Source organism: Cherax quadricarinatus, chromosome 68 (assembly GCF_038502225.1).
Source record: "Cherax quadricarinatus isolate ZL_2023a chromosome 68, ASM3850222v1, whole genome shotgun sequence".
NCBI classification, from domain to species: Eukaryota; Metazoa; Arthropoda; class Malacostraca; order Decapoda; family Parastacidae; genus Cherax; species Cherax quadricarinatus.
Window position 1 is genome coordinate 14,129,396 of NC_091359.1, and position 21,123 is coordinate 14,150,518.

General features: G+C 38.2%; 1 protein-coding gene across 6 annotated transcripts in view; it reads left to right on the forward strand.

Moving 5' to 3' along the window:
• Positions 1-21,123, forward strand: part of Cyfip (Cytoplasmic FMR1-interacting protein Sra-1) — a 143,503-nt gene that overhangs the window by 94,710 nt on the left and 27,670 nt on the right. For all 6 annotated transcript variants that reach the window (XM_053789637.2, XM_053789640.2, XM_053789639.2 and 3 more), the window contains 11 exons: positions 385-558; positions 1,206-1,280; positions 2,896-3,049; positions 3,719-3,918; positions 10,133-10,266; positions 11,124-11,315; positions 13,425-13,628; positions 16,643-16,737; positions 19,761-19,832; positions 20,034-20,200; positions 20,677-20,824. In XM_053789637.2, coding sequence (XP_053645612.2) covers positions 385-558; positions 1,206-1,280; positions 2,896-3,049; positions 3,719-3,918; positions 10,133-10,266; positions 11,124-11,315; positions 13,425-13,628; positions 16,643-16,737; positions 19,761-19,832; positions 20,034-20,200; positions 20,677-20,824 — 1,615 coding nt within the window. The remainder of the gene's footprint in view (positions 1-384; positions 559-1,205; positions 1,281-2,895; positions 3,050-3,718; positions 3,919-10,132; positions 10,267-11,123; positions 11,316-13,424; positions 13,629-16,642; positions 16,738-19,760; positions 19,833-20,033; positions 20,201-20,676; positions 20,825-21,123) is intronic.

Genomic DNA, 21,123 nt, shown 5'->3' on the forward strand with positions numbered 1-21,123 from the left:
GGCCTGCTGGCCCATACTAGGCAGGTCCTTTACAATTCATCCCACTAACAAAACATTTGCCCTACCCAATTTTCAATGCCACCCAAGAAATAAGCTCTGATGTGAAAGTCCCACTCAAATCCAACCCATCCCACTCATGTACTTATCCAACCTAGATTTGAAACTACCCAAAGTCCCAGCCTCAATAACCCAACTAGGTAGACTGTTCCACTCATCAACTACCCTATTTCCAAACCAATACTTTCCTATGTCCTTTCTAAATCTAAACTTATCTAATTTAAATCCATTACTGCGCGTTCTCTCTTGGAGAGACATCCTCAAGACCTTATTAATATCCCCTTTATTAATACCTATCTTCCACTTATACACTAATTTTCTTTTCAGATGTGTGCTGTATCCATTAGATTTATATAATGACAGTGCATATTATGCCCTGACTCACTTTCGCAAGCAGTTTCTTTATGACGAGATTGAGGCAGAAGTCAACCTCTGTTTTGACCAGTTTGTTTTCAAGTTATCGGAACAGGTCTTTGCCTACTACAAACACCTTGCTGGCAGGTACGTGTAGAGGGTGAAGGTGTATGTGTATGTGTACTCACCTATTTGTGGTTGAAGGCTTTGAGCCATAGCTCCTGGCCCTGCCTCTTCACTAGTTGTTATTAGGTTCACTTTTTTCTGCTCCAAGAACCATATCGTGCAGGTTGTGTCATGTGGATTCTTATGAGTGATCAATTTTTATGTGTAATTTTTAAATATAAATTAATGAAATGTTGAGTAATCACAGAATTTTCTCAGCTGTCCATTTTATACTAAGTTATTTTGGGCTGAGTCCCTGGACCCATTGTTCCTCTGTAACCTCTTTACTACTGCCCACACAATGTTTGTGGGATAAGAAAGCTCTCAAACTTTATACTGAATTATTCAACATAATTAGTTGCCCTTGTGCTTAATATATATTTTTACATAAGTAATTTTAGAGGAGGAGGAGAGAGGAAATAAGGTGGAGGAGGAGGAGGAGGAGGAGTTTTATTAAATTTGATTGTTACTAAAATTGTCATTTATTAGAGTAGCACTTAGGAGTAAAATTTATGTTAAGATTACTAGTATATTACAAAACATTTATTTTGCTGAAATATCTCTTCTTGGCTGTTACCCCAATGTCATCTGCAGCTACAGTACTAAGAATTAACTTCTGCCATTTCTAGCATACTCCTGGACAAGCGCTTCCGGAGTGAGTGCAGTCAACACAACATGAGAATTCACTATCCTCCAGCTAATAGGTAAGTTATCCTATTGAGGGGCTGAATGCATTGATGCAGGTGAGGGGCTCTTGATCCAAGAAATTGTAGTGCCTCCCCCCCCCTACCTTCCTAAGATTAACTTTGATTACCTTCCCACCCATCCATTACCCCTGGTCTTGTATAATCGTTATTAATTTAGCGTTTCCCCATTAATGTAATCACAGTTACACCCTATCCCTTTTATTCCTCATGCTGAATGACCCTTACAGTTAAAGGTATTCACCGATATGAGCAACTTGAGTTAGCATTGCAGCCATCAAATGATGAGGTGATGCAGAATTAAGATTTCTAACATGTCAGCCACCAATTGAAAGTTAGGATGTTGCCTATAAATAATCACTCTCCACTCCTCCCATTTCCCAGGCATTGTATGACTCTTATGGGTTTAGTGCTTCCCATGAATATATTAGTAAGGAAGTTATGAGAGAATGTTAGATCTTTGCTTTGGGTTTTTCACTATTAATTTCCCATACTTGCTTATATTGCTTATTGTAAAAGACATTTTGAACATTCTACTGGTTTCTAAGACTTGAAATGCCTGATGTCAGGAAAATCTGACATAATATACTGTGCCTTCATTTCATAGGAAGAATGAGGATGTTGCAGTTCTGAGGGTCATCTGAACTGTTAGGCCAACATACTTGTAGTACAACATTGATTGAATGACAGGGAATGTATATCTGTTTTTTGGGTCACCCTACCTTTGTTAGAGATGGTCACTGCTTTATTAAGAAAATACCATATTGAAATTTAAAGATCATAACATCCTGTAGCTACAAACAGTTAAAGCAAGGAGGAGCAAAGATGGGTATATTATACACAAATAATCCACATATAGGAGATAGAAGCTTATGACAACTTTTTGGTCTGGCTTGGACCAGTTACAAAGTCACACTGTGACTTTGTAAATGGTCACAGTCAGAGCGAAGTGTCGTCTTAAGCTTCTTTCCTATGTGTAGGTTATTTGTGTGTTGTTCCAGTCACAGTATTGTGCGCGTTTGTTCTTTATGAGTATATTATATACTGTATACTTGATCTGAAGGAAGGATGATACTCTCTCCTGTCCTTGAGAATATGTTCTGGTTGAGTCTGTTCTCAAGAAAGATTGTCACGTGAATCCTATTTTTGCCCCATTACCTTCTCATGTAGTAATCATAGAAGTGTAATCTTTTTGAACACCAATTCCACTTTTGCAAGGTTTGGTCATTTTTTACTTTATTAATATTTCATCAACTGTTTTGTAATTATGCCAATTTTTTTTTTTTTGTTGTCAGAATTTTTTATTGTTTCAAAGCTTTAAACAGGGTATGGGGCAGATGTTTACTCCTCACTCCCTTTAAGGAGAATGTCTTGATGATGGTGAAGGGCTTATGAGTCAGTGATTGGGAGTTATCCTGCCCGTTCTTGGATCAAACCTGATTACTTCTTATTACCCAAGTGTTGTGTGACTTACATGAGCTTAGTACTTCCCTATAATAATAGTAATTACTCTCCAGACTTCTGTCCTTTGGTTTTCCCCATCCTTTCTCTAAACTTTTCTTAAATTTAACTAATTTAACTTCCTTTCATATAATGTTTTTAACATTCTTGACAGGTATGAAACCCTGCTCAAACAGCGTCATGTTCAGCTCCTAGGACGTAGCATTGACTTGAACAAGCTCATCTGCCAGCGCATCAACGCATCAATGCACAAATCTTTGGAAGTAGCTATCTCTCGTTTTGAAGGAGCTGATATCACTTCTGTTGTGGTAAGTATAATGAGTTTTTCCTCACTATATTTGTACACTACAACCAAAATTTGTAGTTGAGTTATTTGTGTAGATACAATATTTATATTTCACAGAAAACAATGGTTTTATTTCACACATTTGTATTGTGGCTCGGCAATTATAAAACTTTAATTGGTTCTCAAGTGCCTTGTTTGTAAGTGGGAATGTATGCAACTTCGAGCGTTTGTAAGTTGGGAGATATGCTGTAATTATATCTTCATGGATATGAATTGGTACTATATTCTGTATACAGCCTCTCCTCACTTAACAACGGAGTTTCGTTTCTTAAGATTGCGTCGGTAAACAAATTAGTCGCTAAGTGAGGAGCTTACTATAATGGTAGTGGGTTTGTGTCAACCATCTTTGATATTATTTTAATGTCACCTTTGTGCCATTTATAACATTTCTGGTATATTTTTAAATGTTTATACAGTAGTGTACTGTATATTGTAATAAACAAAATAGAGGAAATCAGCTCTGATATACATTATTTAGGTATGCATACTGGTCAGAGAGCCCGTCATAAGTCCGAGTTGTCAGTAAACGAGTACTTCGTTAAGTGAGGAGAAGCTGTACTGTAATTCTTGGCAAGGTACATTGTGTTGCAATAATTTGAATTATTAAACATATTGATTTGCTTGATTTTAGGAGCTGGAGGGTCTGATTGAAGTCAACAAGTTAACACATAAACTCCTGTGTCAGTTGTTAGTGTTAGACGACTTTGATGCTCAGCTGCGGGAAGCCAACCACAATGTATTAGCACCTTATGGCAGGACTACTCTTCATGTCTTCTGGGAACTCAACTATGATTTCTTACCCAATTACTGCTATAATGCAGCAACTGGCAGGTAATATTTATCTCTGCTTTCCTATAAATTACAAATGAAACTTTTGGAATGGAATTTGCTGATGACTATATGTACCATATTTTTTGGCTTATAAGGCACGTTTTTACTTCAAAAAATCTTGGAAAAATCACCCTGCTCAAGGTCAGGGTCAAGGGTAGGCTTTGGGTAATGCTTTAGCAGTTGCTTACTAACATTATATTACTACTGCTTGGAAACATCATCTTATATGCTCATGCACCTCATGTGCCAGAAAATAGGGTATGCTTGAGGTGGTGATGCTTATCTAAAGTACTTGTTATTTACTTGGGAGATAATTTTAGCCTTTTTTCATAAAGGCTGTTAGTGTTTTTTTTTTTTAACATTGCGTGTTTCTCATCAAGGTTGTTTAACCCTAAGAAGGAAACACATTTGGTATCCCTCATTCAATAAATCTTTTGACAGAAGCACACAGACATAACAGTTCTAATGAACTGAATTGTAGCATTCCCCACACCATTCTTGAGAGTAAAGGCATTGCACTTCCCATCTGCTAAATTCATGGGATTCATTTATTGCAGCTAGCTAAATGTAAACATTTTATTTTCTTGACCGCTTCCATTAGCCCATCATTTATTTCGGTGGCACTTTCCATCTGTTGGTTTTGTAATGCAGATCAAGATTAACAACTCATTGGCCTTTAACCCATTGGCTGTTTCGGCCATATACATACGTCTTATGAGCCAGTGTTTCGGATGCATATGTATATACAGTGGACCCCCGGTTAACGATATTTTTTCACTCCATAAGTATGTTCAGGTGCCAGTACTGACCGAATTTATTCCCATAAGGAATATTGTGAAGTAGATTAGTCCATTTCAGACCCCCAAACATACACGTACAAACGCACTTACATAAATACACTAACATAATTGGTCGCATTCGGAGGTAATCGTTATGCGGGGGTCCACTGTACTCAATAATTCTAGCGGCTTCAAATCAAGCAGGAGAAAGCGGGTAGGCCCACATGTGAGAGAATGGGTCTGTGTAGTCAGTGTACACTGTATGAAAGAAGTCCTGCAGCACACAGTGCATAATGAGAGGAAAAAGCTCCGACTGTGTTTTTGGATTAAAACGCCAACTTTGAGGTGTATTTTCCTATAGTATTTATGGTTGTATTCTCGTTTTCTTGGTCTCATTTGATAGAATGGAAAACATATCACAGAAATAGAGATGATTTCGATTAGTTTCACAATGAAAACGACCTTGAAATTGAGCTCAAAGTAGTGGAAATGTTAAATTTTTACCGATGTTCAAGAGTAAGCAAATCACACCGCACGTCCAATACACGTCAACTTGGTAGTCTAATATTCTTTCACTAGTGCACTGATATTATACCATTTTTTCAATAATGCAGTAGTCTGCATAACAGTAAATCTTCTATTTTTTTTGTGAATAAAAATCAAAATAAAAAGCGAGAGTAATATAAGAGGGGCCTGGAGATGTGACTGATGAACAGAGGATATGTTATTTTAGTGCCAAGAATGTCTGCACTGTTTATTCTGGACCCTGTTTTGAAATTGGCATCTTTTTTAATTTGCATGAAATTGGAAAATTGCCAATTTTTGACCACTTTTTTGAGCAGTTGAAATCGGTAAATGGGCAGTTTCTTGTACTCAACTAATAGAAAAAATGGAGTTCTAAAGAAATGGCTATGAGTTTGGTCAACTGGAACAATGGAATTGGCCAAAAATAGGGCTCAAATTCGGTGAAATCGTTGATGCGTATGTATCACCGAGATCGCTAACTTTGCAGGAGTGTAATTCCATAAGTTTTCGATCAAATTTCATACTTTTGGTGTCATTACCATCGGGAAGAGATTCTCTATCATTTCATAAGAAAAAATAATTTTTTTTTTCCAAAAATTTTTCAACACCAGGATACACTTCAGGATTTGGGATTGTGACAGTCAAAGGGTTAGAAACCCTCACCTCCTCCTCTTTTACTACTGCATAGAGTACATGCAACATTTTCTGTAAATCAGTGCCCTCTACTATCTTATTAAATATATCAGTAGATGGTTCACCATTCACCGTATCTTTCTAAGCAACTTCAACTTATGCATTTTTTTAGGCTTAGCTCTATTGCTCACTTAATCTAAGATAGTGTAAACATGTTATCAGGCTTTTATATGCATCTGAAAGTAAAAAAAAGACTAGATTTCACTCTACAGTGATTTTTTGCTTTACTACAGTAACCCAGAACATAACCTGCTGTATAAGGGGGCCCTGCCTGTAAGTAATTAATAAGAATAAGGCCTTTGTTTCTTTATCATTGTTTTACATTAAAGTGGTGACACTTTTTTTTTTTTGTCAGGAAAAATGAATTTTTTCTTTCCAGATGACCCTATCTTTTTTTTTTTTTTTTTCAACAAGTCGGCCGTCTCCCACCGAGGCAGGGTGACCCAAAAAAGAAAGAAAATCCCCAAAAAGAAAATACTTTCATCATCATTCAACACTTTCACCACACTCGCACATTATCACTGTTTTTGCAGAGGTGCTCAGAATACAACAGTCTAGAAGCATAAACATATAAAGATACACAACATATCCCTCCAAACTGCCAATATCCCAAACCCCTCCTTTAAAGTGCAGGCATTGTACTTCCCATTTCCAGGACTCAAGTCCGACTATATGAAAATAACCGGTTTCCCTGAATCCCTTCACTAAATATTACCCTGCTCACACTCCAACAGATCGTCAGGTCCCAAGTACCATTCGTCTCCATTCACTCCTATCTAACACGCTCACGCACGCTTGCTGGAAGTCCAAGCCCCTTACCCACAAAACCTCCTTTACCCCCTCTCTCCAACCCTTTCGAGGACGACCCCTACCCCGCCTTCCTTCCCCTATAGATTTATATGCTTTCCATGTCATTCTACTGTGATCCATTCTCTCTAAATGACCAAACCACCTCAACAACCCCTCTTCTGCCCTCTGACTAATACTTTTATTAACTCCACACCTTCTCCTAATTTCCACACTCCGAATTTTCTGCATAATATTTACACCACACATTGCCCTTAAACAGGACATCTCCGCTGCCTCCAACCGTCTCCTCGCTGCTGCATTTACCACCCAAGCTTCACACCCATATAAGAGTGTTGGTACTACTATACTTTCATACATTCCCTTCTTTGCCTCCATAGATAACGTTTTTTGACTCCACATATACCTCAACGCACCACTCACCTTTTTTCCCTCATCAATTCTATGATTAACCTCATCCTTCATAAATCCATCCGCCGACACATCAACTCCCAAGTATCTGAAAACATTCACTTCTTCCATACTCCTCCTCCCCAATTTGATATCCAATTTTTCTTTATCTAAATCATTTGACACCCTCATCACCTTACTCTTTTCTATGTTCACTTTCAACTTTCTACCTTTACACACATTCCCAAACTCCTCCACTAACCTTTGCAATTTTTCTTTAGAATCTCCCATAAGCACAGTATCATCAGCAAAAAGTAACTGTGTCAATTCCCATTTTGAATTTGATTCCCCATAATTTAATCCCACCCCTCTCCCAAACACCCTAGCATTTACTTCCTTTACAACCCCATCTATAAATATATTAAACAACCATGGTGACATTACACATCCCTGTCTAAGACCTACTTTTACCGGGAAGTAGTCTCCCTCTCTTCTACACACCCTAACCTGAGCCTCACTATCCTCATAAAAACTCTTTACAGCATTTAATAACTTACCACCTATTCCATATACTTGCAACATCTGCCACATTGCTCCTCTATCCACTCTATCATATGCCTTTTCTAAATCCATAAATGCAATAAAAACTTCCCTATCTTTATCTAAATACTGTTCACATATATGCTTCAATGTAAACACCTGATCTACACATCCCCTACCCACTCTAAAACCTCCTTGCTCATCCGCAATCCTACATTCTGTCTTACCTCTAATTCTTTCAATTATAACCCTACCGTACACTTTTCCTGGTATACTCAGTAAGCTTATTCCTCTATAATTTTTACAGTCTCTTTTGTCCCCTTTCCCTTTATATAAAGGGACTATACATGCTCTCTGCCAATCCCTAGGTACCTTCCCCTCTTTCATACATTTATTAAACAAAAGTACCAACCACTCCAACACTATATCCCCCCCTGCTTTTAACATTTCTGTCATGATCCCATCAGTTCCAGCTGCTTTACCCCCTTTCATTTTACGTAATGCCTCACGTACCTCCCCCACACTTACATTCTGCTCTTCTTCACTCCTAAAAGATGGTATACCTCCCTGACCAGTGCATGAAATTACTGCCTCTGTTTCTTCCTTAACATTTAAAAGTTCCTCAAAATATTCTCGCCATCTTCCCAATACCTCCATCTCCCCATCTACTAACTCCCCTACTCTGTTTTTAACTGACAAATCCATATTTTCCCTAGGCTTTCTTAACTTGTTTAACTCACTCCAAAATTTTTTCTTATTTTCATTAAAATTTCTTGACAGTGCCTCTCCCACTCTATCATCTGCTCTCCTTTTGCACTCTCTCACCACTCTCTTTACCTTTCTTTTACTCTCCATATACTCTGCTCTTCTTATAACACTTCTGCTTTGTAAAAACCTCTCATAAGCTACCTTTTTCTCTTTTATCACACCCTTTACTTCATCATTCCACCAATCACTCCTCTTTCCTCCTGCCCCCACCCTCCTATAACCACAAACTTCTGCCCCACATTCTAATACTGCATTTTTAAAACTATTCCAACCCTCTTCAACCCCCCCACTACTCATCTTTGCACTAGCCCACCTTTCTGCCAATAGTCGCTTATATCTCACCCGAACTTCCTCCTCCCTTAGTTTATACACTTTCACCTCCCTCTTACTTGTTGTTGCCACCTTATCTATTTATTATTATTATTTTTTTTTTTATTAACACATCGGCCGTCTCCCACCAAGGCAGGGTGGCCCGAAAAAGAAAAACTTTCACCATCATTCACTCCATCACTGTCTTGCCAGAAGGGTGCTTTACACTACAGTTTTTAAACTGCAACATTAACACCCCTCCTTCAGAGTGCAGGCACTGTACTTCCCATCTCCAGGACTCAAGTCCGGCCTGCAGGTTTCCCTGAACCCCTTCATAAATGTTACTTTGCTCACACTCCAACAGCACGTCAAGTATTAAAAACCATTTGTCTCCATTCACTCCTATCAAGCACGCTCACGCATGCCTGCTGGAAGTCCAAGCCCCTCGCACACAAAACCTCCTTTACCCCCTCCCTCCAACCTTTCCTAGGCCGACCCCTACCCTGCCTTCCTTCCACTACAGACTGATACACACTTGAAGTCACTCTGTTTCGCTCCATTCTCTCTACTTGTCCGAACCACCTCAACAACCCTTCCTTAGCCCTCTGGACAACAGTTTTGGTAATCCCGCACCTCCTCCTAACTTCCAAACTACGAATTCTCTGCATTATATTCACACCACACATTGCCCTCAGACATGACATCTCCACTGCCTCCAGCCTTCTCCTCGCTGCAACATTCATCACCCATGCTTCACACCCATATAAGAGCGTTGGTAAAACTATACTCTCATACATTCCCCTCTTTGCCTCCAAGGACAAAGTTCTTTGTCTCCACAGACTCCTAAGTGCACCACTCACCCTTTTCCCCTCATCAATTCTATGATTCACCTCATCTTTCATAGACCCATCCGCTGACACGTCCACTCCCAAATATCTGAATACATTCACCTCCTCCATACTCTCTCCCTCCAATCTGATATCCAATCTTTCATCACTTAATCTTTTTGTTATCCTCATAACCTTACTCTTTCCTGTATTCACTTTTAATTTTCTTCTTTTGCACACCCTACCAAATTCATCCACCAATCTCTGCAACTTCTCTTCAGAATCTCCCAAGAGCACAGTGTCATCAGCAAAGAGCAACTGTGACAACTCCCACTTTATGTGTGATTCTTTATCTTTTAACTCCATGCCTCTTGCCAAGACCCTCGCATTTACTTCTCTATTTAGGTTTTGATTATTTGATCAAGGCCTTCCAATTGCTTACTATTCTGTCCTGTTTAAAAATTTAACATTGCTTCCTAAAATTCTTGTTTTGTGTTGAACTTTGTAAAAGCTAACCTTGTCTTGAATATGTTGTAATGAGTACCCCAGATTTGATGTAATTATGTTTTCTGACAGATTTGTCAAAGCAGTTGTGACTACTTTTGCTCAGGCAGTGCAGAGAGACAAACCTCCAAATGTGGCTCCATACATGGTTTGGGGAAGTAAAGCACTGAATGTTGCTTACAGCACTATATATTCACAGTATTCTGGTGAGACCCATAAATTTTTTGTACCTCGTGTTATTGACCGATCTTAGAGCAGGACAAGAACTGATGTACAGTAAACTCTCAGTATGACTGGCCTTGATTTAATGGACTTTGGAAATGCAGGACAAACTTATTATTACTCTTTTGTAATGATAATTGTTATTAAATACATAGAATTTGGAAAAGATCTAACTACTTGTTGACTTACCTATCTTGCTTTAGAAAGTAACACATACCTGTGTTGCTTTAGAAAGTAATTCATGGTACAGGTTGAAAACTTGTACCATGCTGATATGTTTGAATGTTCTTGACCATCATGATGATATTTCTTGCACAGTAGTCATTGTTAGTGAATTGTGGAAATTAGTACTATACTAGAAATAAAATAGTTGAATTTCAGTTATTTAAATTATTTTCATTGTAATTAAAACTACATATCTGTACTGCATTTTGTACACTACTGTGTGCTAATTAAATCTTTTATTACTGTTAAAAAATTGTAGACATTATTGATTTTCAGAAAGACAATGAGTAAGTAAGTCATGCATGTCATAAGAGGCTACTACAATTCTGGGAGCAAGAGGGTAGTAACCCCTTCTCCCATATAAATTACTAAATTTGAAAAGAAAACCTTTTTGTTTTAATGGACTTTGGAAATGCAGGACAAAATCATTATTATTGTTTTTGTAATCATAATTGATATTAAATACATAGAATTTGGAAAACATCTAACTACTTGTTGACTTACCTATGTTACTTTAGAAAGTAACACATGCCTACGTTCATTTTTCTTTTTAGGTCACCCTGCCTTGGTGGGATACTGCTGGTGTGTTGAAAAAAATAAATGTTTCTTGTTTCAGGGTTCCTTGGACCACCACACCTGAGGTCTATCGTGCGTGTGTTGGGGTACCAGGGCATTGCTGTTGTGATGCAAGAGTTGCTTGAGATTATTCACTCACTCATTCAGGGAAATATATTGCAGTTCACCAAAACACTTCTTCAAGCTATGCCTAAACAGTGCAAGCTTCCCAGATATGACTATGGATCTCCAGGTACATTGCCGTATAGATTTCTTGCTCTATTTTTATTAGTATTGATGTTTTATTATTAATTGGTGCTTTATTAGTAGTAGAGTTTGATTATTGGTTTTATTACTATTTTTTTAATGCGCTGGTCATCTCCATCCAAGGCAGGGTGACCCGATAAAGAATCACTTTCACCATCAATCACACTATCACTGTCTTTCCAGAGACACGCAGATTTGAGAATTAAAATGTCCCTCCAGACAGCATACATCTCAAACCCTTCCTATAGAGTGCAGGCACTGTACTTCACATCTCCAGGGCAGTGTTACCTACCCTAATATTCTGGCTGTTTACATATTTCATTTTGGTTTCAGAAAGAAATCTAAAAGTTTCTTCTGTTTTTATCATCTGGTACTATTTTATACTTTGAAAAATATAGTCCAGTACTTTGAGTGACTTTATTCAAAGTTTGGTCAGTGACCCTACCAGGGCATGGGTGTCACACCCTTAAAGTCACCAGGAGCTGGCTAATAAGGCCAGTTGTACATGTTGCAGGGAACAGACGAACATATGGTTTCCTTTGTTAAATGTTCCTAGTGTTACCACACAAGGCAACTGTCTGTGCCATTGACATTCTACTTATTCTGGTGCTATGTAAATGCGTAATAACTTGTGAGTGTTTAATACAAGAGAGCCCTGCTTATACAGCAGGTAAGGTTCCTGGGTACTGCTGTAAAGCAAAAATCTCTGTAAAGGGAATTGTAGCCTTTTTTTCACTTTTAAATGCATACAAAAGCCTGATAACATGTTTCCACTATCATAAATTGAGTAAAATAGCTAGGCCTAAAAAATGTATATAAAGTACACACTTTACTTACCTTAAAATATATTTGTTCTTAGCTTATATTGAATGGTGGATATATTTATTGTAGGAAGTCTGAATAAATGAAGAATGGGTATAACTGAAAACCGCTGCATTAGCGAAATGCTGTGAAGCGAGGCCTGCCTGTAACTAGCAGATGAGTAATATAATGATTAACCTGGTTCTAGCACTTAGTGCTGACGTAAAAATTTTCTTTAACCCTTAAACTGTCCAAACGTAGATATACGTTCAAGTGCGTAGCGCTCCGAATGTCTATATTTTATTTTACGTGCTTTCAGATGTAAAAAAAAAAAACGTAGATCTACATTCGGAGTGCTACGCACTTAAACGTAGATCTACCTTTGGACAGTTTAAGGGTTAAAGCATTTCAGTGTTTAACATTAATATTTTCCCTCAACCTTAATATTATACCTTAATTATCACTGTGAAGTAAAACATTTAACAAAGCAATTTTTTTGATAGTGTTCTGCAAAAGTTTGAGCTTCATTAAGCCCTCTGAAGCTTCATAAAGTCTTCTGAAGCTTCATAAATTCTTCTGAAGCTTCATAAAATCCTCTGAAAAAGCACTCACCATGAATTAATTTAATAGTTGTTTGGCCTGTAGTCCCAGCAAAAGCTTAATGCAGGGGCTTGTTTGATGTGATTTCTGTAACAGAGATCATTATGAACTAAAAATTTATTTTTCAAGTTTGAGATAATTCCAAATTATAATTCTGAATAAGAGGGATTTACTGCATTAATGTTTATTTAGTATACTGTAGTTAAACCCCCCACATAACACCTAACAAAGAGTTGCAAGTCAACAGACTTAAGAAATTGGTATGGCCACGGTCCTGAAGAGGTCAATTTTTATAGTGTGTATTGCAATTGAGATAGAATAAAAAGTTTGTATTATGATGTCTTGCCATATGGGAATTTTGAAGAATTAATGCTTTTTAAAGAATTGTGCTTTTTGAAGAGGTACTCCTTGCTTATATTATATTTAATGTTTGTAATGTACAATATTGTGACCTCCCACTGTATGGTGATTTTCGGGGATTTATTTAATTTTTTTTTTATCATTCTGGCTGTCTCCTACTGAGGTAGAGTGACCCAAAAAGAAACACTTTAACCATCATTCACACCTCCCACTGTATGGTGATTTTGGGGGAATTTATGTGGTTATGAACTTTTAACTCTGAAATTATTTTATGCACTGCATTATAGAAGAAGTCATCCTTGGTGCCATATTCTAACAGTAATTCTCTTAACAGGTGTTCTGGGCTATTATCATGCACAACTGAATGATATTGTGCAGTATCCTGATGCCAGAGCTGATCTCTTCCACCACTTTAGGGAGCTTGGCAATGCTCTACTTTTCTGCTTGTTAATAGAGCAGTCCCTCACACTGGAGGAAGTGTGTGACCTCCTGCAGGCAGCACCCTTCCAGAATATATTACCCAGACCATTTTGCAAAGGTGAGTGCTTATCTTATGCTGAAGTGAGAGGAAGATGGTAAATCTTCTACTTGATAACCCATATCTAGGTCTTAAGGAGTCTCTTTAGCACTAGAATTATTTTATTTTTTTATTATCACACTGACCGATTCCCACCAAGGCAGGGTGGCCCGAAAAAGAAAAACTTTCACCATCATTCACTCCATCACTGTCTTGCCAGAAGGGTGCTTTACACTACAGTTTTTAAACTGCAACATTAACACCCCTCCTTCAGAGTGCAGGCACTGTACTTCCCATCTCCAGGACTCAAGTCCGGCCAGCCGGTTTCCCTGAACCCCTTCATAAATGTTACTTTGCTCACACTCCAACAGCACGTCAAGTATTAAAAACCATTTGTCTCCATTCACTCCTATCAAACACTCTCATGCATGCCTGCTAGAAGTCCAAGCCCCTCGCACACAAAACCTCCTTTACCCCCTCCCTCCAACCTTTCCTAGGCTGACCCCTACCCTGCCTTCCTTCCACTACAGACTGATACACTCTTGAAGTCACTCTGTTTCGCTCCATTCTCTCTACATGTCCGAACCACCTCAACAACCCTTCCTCAGCCCTCTGGACAACAGTTTTGGTAATCCTGCACCTCCTCCTAACTTCCAAACTACAAATTCTCTGCATTATATTCACACCACACATTGCCCTCAGACATGACATCTCCACTGCCTCCAGCCTTCTCCTCGCTGCAACATTCATCACCCATGCTTCACACCCATATAAGAGGGTTGGTAAAACTATACTCTCATACATTCCCCTCTTTGCCTCCAAGGACAAAATTCTTTGTCTCCACAGACTCCTAAGTGCACCACTCACCCTTTTCCCCTCATCAATTCTATGATTCACCTCATCTTTCATAGATCCATCCGCTGACACGTCCACTCCCAAATATCTGAATACATTCACCTCCTCCATACTCTCTCCCTCCAATATGATATCCAATCTTTCATCACCTAATCTTTTTGTTATCCTCATAACCTTACTCTTTCCTGTATTCACTTTTAATTTTCTTCTTTTGCATTCCCTACCAAATTCATCCACCAATCTCTGCAACTTCTCTTCAGAATCAGAATCTCCCAAGAGCACGGTGTCATCAGCAAAGAGCAACTGTGACAACTCCCACTTTATGTGTGATTCTTTATCTTTTAACTCCACGCCTCTTGCCCAGACCCTCGCATTTACTTCTCTTACAACCCCATCTATAAATATATTAAACAACCACGGTGACATCACACATCCTTGTCTAAGGCCTACTTTTACTGGGAAATAATTTCCCTCTTTCCTACATACTCTAACTTGAGCCTCACTATCCTTGTAAAAACTCTTCACTGCTTTCAGTAACCTACCTCCTACACCATACACCTGCAACATCTGCCACATTGCCCCCCTATCCACCCTGTCATACGCCTTTTCCAAATCCATAAATGCCACAAAGACCTCTTTAGCCTTATCTAAATACTGTTCACTTATATGTCTTCCTGAAATGCACTACATGGTATTGGCTTTTGTGCCTAATAGTAGTAGAACCCCCATATCCACTGATTTGGTATCTGTGGTTTCAGTTATCCATGGGTTACTGATTCCCAAAAATACCTCTTAATTTTGCATAGTTATGGCCCCAAAGTGCAAAAATAGAGAAACTGGCAGATCTTCAAGGCCTAAGAAAAGCCTTGAAGTGCTTCACATCAATGAAAAGTGATAATTCTTCACTTATACTGCATAATTTATCAATTAAACTTTATAATAAGTAAGTATAAAACTTACATATATAGGGTTTGCTATCCACAGTTTCAGTAACCACGGTAAGGTCCTTGGAACATATCCCCTGTAGATACGGGGATCCTAATGTATTTAATGATATGTAAATTACGTTACCTGTATACTGCAGAAAAGAAATAAATGATTTTATTTTATTTCATGCACAAGCCATTATTTTTTAAGCATTTCTAATTGTTTGAATTGTTGATTCATTCACATGAACCTCACAGGCATTATCCATTACACATGCTTTTATCTAACATTTCTGTTTTCTTTAAAAGTCATATAGATTCATGCTTATTCTTTTTAGCACCTCCAGCACCATATACGAAACAGAATAATGAAAATATCTAAAATAGCTCTTATAAACATAGATTGAGGGAGGAACAAGATAATTCCAGAATGCATCTCTAGGTGGTGTGGGTTTTACATAATGGTTCAGTTATTTCTATTGATGGTCTTCAAAAGTGAATAGGTTGAGGAAACATTCTTCTTGATTTAAAAGGTGTAAAGTAAGTCGCAATACCATGGCTGGAATAATTGCCTATTGACCTTCTATTCAGAGAGGAAGCCTTAGACTGTTGCAGTCCATCCTGGACCATTATTTTGTTAATGTAGATGTGTTTAGCCAAGAAGCCGGTTTCTGGATGCTGGTGAGAGGCTCTTGATCCAAGTTATTGGACCTTTCTTCCTCTCTGTTGATTGAATCTGATTGCTACCCATCCCACAAGTTTTATATGACTTCTACAAGCTTAGACGTTCCCTAATAATAAATAATAATAATAGAAGAAGAAATAATGACAAACCATTCATGTTATAAGAGGCGACTAAAATGCCAGGAGCAGGGGGCTAGCAACCTCTTCTCCTGTATATATTACTAAATTTAAAAGGAGAAACTTTCATTTTTCTTTTTGGGCCACCCTGCCTCAGTGGGATATGGTTGGTTTGTTGAAAAAGAAAAATAATAATGATAATGTTTAATCAACAGTTGACTAAGTGTACTTATTTAACCAAAAAATGGGAGATAAGCTAGTCATTGAGAGCACAATCTGCTGGAGGCTCTCTCCTCTCTCCACTGATTGTGAGCACATTCATTACCATTCACTATTGTTCCTTCTTCTAATTATTTATAAATTCACTGCCATTCACTATACAATTGTTCCCTCTGATAATTTTCAGTAAATTTAGTGCCATTAACTATACTGTTGTTCCTTGATATTTTGCAGAGGGTGAGAAGCCTGAAACTAAACAGAAGCGCCTAGAGGCCAAATACGCTCCTCTGCAGATTGTCTCCAACATTGAAAGACTTGGAACAGCAAAGGTGAGTGATGGTAACTACTTAAGTACATATTATGATTGTTCTTCTTTCGACAAGCTGGCCATATCCCACCGAAGTAAGGTGGCCCAAAATGAAAAACAAAAGCTTCTCTTTATAACTTTAGTAATGTATACAGGAGAAAGGGTTACTAGCCCCTTGCTTCCGGCATTTTAGTCACCTCTTATGACATTCATGGCTTACGGAGGAAGAATTCTGTTCCATTTCCCCATGCAGATATTATGATTCTTCTCTTTCAACAAAACAGCTGTATCCCACCAAAGCAGGGTGGCCCAAAAAAGAAAAACAAAAGTTTCTCTTTTTGACTTTAGTAATGTATACAGGAGAAAGGGTTACTAGCTCTTTGCTCCCAGCATTTCAGTTGCCGAGATTTTATGATTATTTAATCTTAATAATTTTATTGCCTGCTATTTTGTTAACATTTCTCTCAAATCTTTGCTCCCATCACAAATATTGGATTTTTGTTTTAATGGTATCACATTTGTAGGCTTATTCCTTGATAATGTTTAATTACAGCTCTCAACTTTCAGTACCTCTTGAGAGTTATGCCATAGTAAATGGATTATTTGTTTATTTATATATTGTATAAAAAAGTGAGAGCATGTATAGTCCCTTTATATAAAGGGAAAGGGTACAAAAGAGATTGTAAAAATTATAGAGGAATAAGTTTACTGAGTATACCAGGAAAAGTATACAGTAGGGTTATAATTGAAAGAATTAGTGGTAAGACAGAATGTAGGACTGCGGATGAGCAAGGAGGTTTCAGAGTGGGTAGGGGATGTGTAGATCAAGTGTTTACATTGAAGCATATATGTGAACAGTATTTAGATAAAGGTAGGGAAGTTTTTATTGCATTTATGGATTTAGAAAAGGCATATGATAGAGTGGATAGAGGAGCAATGTGGCAGATGTTGCAAGTATATGGAATAGGTGGTAAGTTACTAAATGCTGTAAAGAGCTTTTATGAGGATAGTGAGGCTCAGGTTAGGGTGTGTAGAAGAGAGGGAGACTACTTCCCGGTAAAAGTAGGTCTTAGACAGGGATGTGTAATGTCACCATGGTTGTTTAATATATTTATAGATGGGGTTGTAAAGGAAGTAAATGCTAGGGTGTTCGGGAGAGGGGTGGGATTAAATTATGGGGAATCAAATTCAAAATGGGAACTGACACAGTTACTTTTTGCTGATGATACTGTGCTTATGGGAGATTCTAAAGAAAAATTGCAAAGGTTAGTGGATGAGTTTGAGAATGTGTGTAAAGGTAGAAAGTTGAAAGTGAACATAGAAAAGAGTAAGGTGATGAGGGTATCAAATGATTTAGATAAAGAAAAATTGGATATTAAATTGGGGAGGAGGAGTATGGAAGAAGTGAATGTTTTCAGATACATGTACTTGGGAGTTGATGTGTCGGCGGATGGATTTATGAAGGATGAGGTTAATCATAGAATTGATGAGGGAAAAAAGGTGAGTGGTGCGTTGAGGTATATGTGGAGTCAAAAAACGTTATCTATGGAGGCAAAGAAGGGAATGTATGAAAGTATAGTAGTACCAACACTCTTATATGGATGTGAAGCTTGGGTGGTAAATGCAGCAGCGAGGAGATGGTTGGAGGCAGTGGAGATGTCCTGTCTAAGGGCAATGTGTGGTGTAAATATTATGCAGAAAATTCGGAGTGTGGAAATTAGGAGAAGGTGTGGAGTTAATAAAAGCATTAGTCAGAGGGCAGAAGAGGGGTTGTTGAGGTGGTTTGGTCATTTAGAGAGAATGGATCAAAGTATAATGACATGGAAAGCATATAAATCTATAGGGGAAGGAAAGAGGGGTAGGGGTCGTCCTCGAAAGGGTTGGAAAGAGGGGGTAAAGGAGGTTTCGTGGGCGAGGGGCTTGGACTTCCAGCAAGCGTGCATGAGCGTGTTAGATAGGAGTGAATGGAGACGAATGATACTTGGGACCTGACGATCTGTTGGAGTGTGAGCAGGGTAATATTTAGTGAAGGGATTCAGGGAAACCGGTTATTTTCATATAGTCGGACTTGAGTCCTGGAAATGGGAAGTACAGTGCCTGCACTTTAAAGGAGTGGTTTGGGATATTGGCAGTTTGGAGGGATATGTTGTGTATCTTTATACGTATATGCTTCTAAACTGTTGTATTCTGAGCACCTCTGCAAAAGCAGTGATAATGTGTGAGTGTGGTGAAAGTGTTGAGTGATGATGAAAGTATTTTCTTTTTGGGGATTTTCTTTCTTTTTTGGGTCACCCTGCCTCGGTGGGAGACGACCGACTTGTTGAGAAAAACAAAAAAAAAACAACAACAATAATAATAAAAAATAATTATCCATGGGATAACAGAACAGAATTCTTCCTCTGTAAGCCATGCATTTTGGCGTAAAAAAGAAAAACTTTCGTTTTTCTTTTTTACATCACCCTGCCTCGGTGGGATATGGCCAGTTTGTTGAAAAAATAATAATAATAATAAACTAATTGCTAAACCCAAAAAGGTTACTTTAAGTCGTAAAAACCACGTGCCTCCACTTACTCTGTCTAACTTCCTAACACAAGCCTTCTGGATGTTTGAGCCTCTGGCATTCAGCCTCCTTTATCTCCTCCGTCCATCCTTTCTTGTACAGTCTTCACCTCCCAGTCTGCCTGTCACCCCTGATTTATCTACCCTCTTATTCATCTTGTTTTGCTCTATTCTCTAAATGTCCAAAAAAAAACCTCAGTTGCTCCATTCTCTAAATGTCCACAAAATTATTTTTTTTTATTATCACACTGGCCGATTCCCACCAAGGCAGGGTGGCCCGAAAAAGAAAAACTTTCACCATCATTCACTCCATCACTGTCTTGCCAGAAGGGTGCTTTACACTACAGTTTTTAAACTGCAACATTAACACCCCTCCTTCAGAGTGCAGGCACTGTACTTCCCATCTCCAGGACTCAAGTCCGGCCTGCCATGTCCACAAAATACCTTAGTTATTTTAAATTTATATATATTTATTTTATGTTTCAGCAAGCCATGATTGCCAGAGAGGGAGACTTGTTGACGAGAGAGAGATTATGTTGTGGCCTCTCAATTTTTGAGGTATGTAACTACCATAGAGATTTATTTGGCATAGCAAAACCAATATTAATTATTAAAATTTAAAGTTAGGATATTTTTTACAGTAATTTATACTTGTCCATGTTGAACATGTGATATTTCTTGGGGATAAAATTTGTGTGATATAAAATCTTAAGGATTTGGGAGAGTCTACACCTGTAATTACATTGTATGTATTCGCAGGTAATTCTTACGAGAATTCAAGCTTTTCTAGAAGATCCCATATGGCATGGCTCCCCACCTGCTAATGGTGTAATGAACGTGGACGAGTGCACTGAGTTCCATCGTCTGTGGTCAGCACTTCAGTTTGTTATGTGCATTCCTGTAGGAGCTAACAACTTCACTGTCGAGTAAGGAAGACATTGTATTTACTGTAGCTCATTATTACTGGTATTCTGATACAAGTTATGCCAGCTGTTCTTGACATTTTGTAGTTGCTTGTTCCATCTGGCCACACTCAAATTGCAACACCAGTTAAGTACCTATTCATTATTTGTCTGTAATCTTTTGACTACTGCCCACATAATGAATATGCGAAGCACAGTGAAGATATCAGAGAAATAAGTAGCAGCTTTTAAATTTTTATTCAGGCTTTTAAATTCAATAAAAATATTTTTTTTGTTGTTTACTGGTACGTGTACCGTAGTTGCTGATGGTAATTATCATTGTGCATACATTCTTATTTCTCAATACCATCAGGTGTGGGGGTGAGTCTCCTTTTTATTGTAGTTAAACTGTCATATGGGATTCTTTGGCAGATCTTTAATGGGCAACAGCCTAAAGCTTGTGTAATTAAGAAATTTTTTTCTCCATGCATTTTTTTCAGGCAACTATTTGGTGAAGGTTTGAACTGGGCTGGCTGCTGCATGATCGTTCTTTTGGGTCAACAACGAAGATTTGAATCCCTTGACTTCTGCTATCATATTCTCCGTGTGCAGAAGGTGGATGGCAAAGATGAGCAAATTAAAGGAATTGTAAGTCCAGTACTTTTTATTTTTTGTAGCTTAACAGCTTTGCATAAGGTTCATTGCACAAGAACATAAGATTAGAGAAGTACTGCGGTAGACATACTAGCTCTCCCCCCCCCTCTTTTTTAAACTTGTCCACCTTCTCCCGCCGAGGCAGGGTGTCTCGAAAAGGAAGCACTTTCACCATCGCTCACACTATCTCTGTCTTGACAGAGATGCACAGATATAACAGTTCAGATGTCCTTCCAAACAGCAAATATCCCAAACCCTTCCTTTAGAATGCAGGCACTGTACTTCCCACCTCC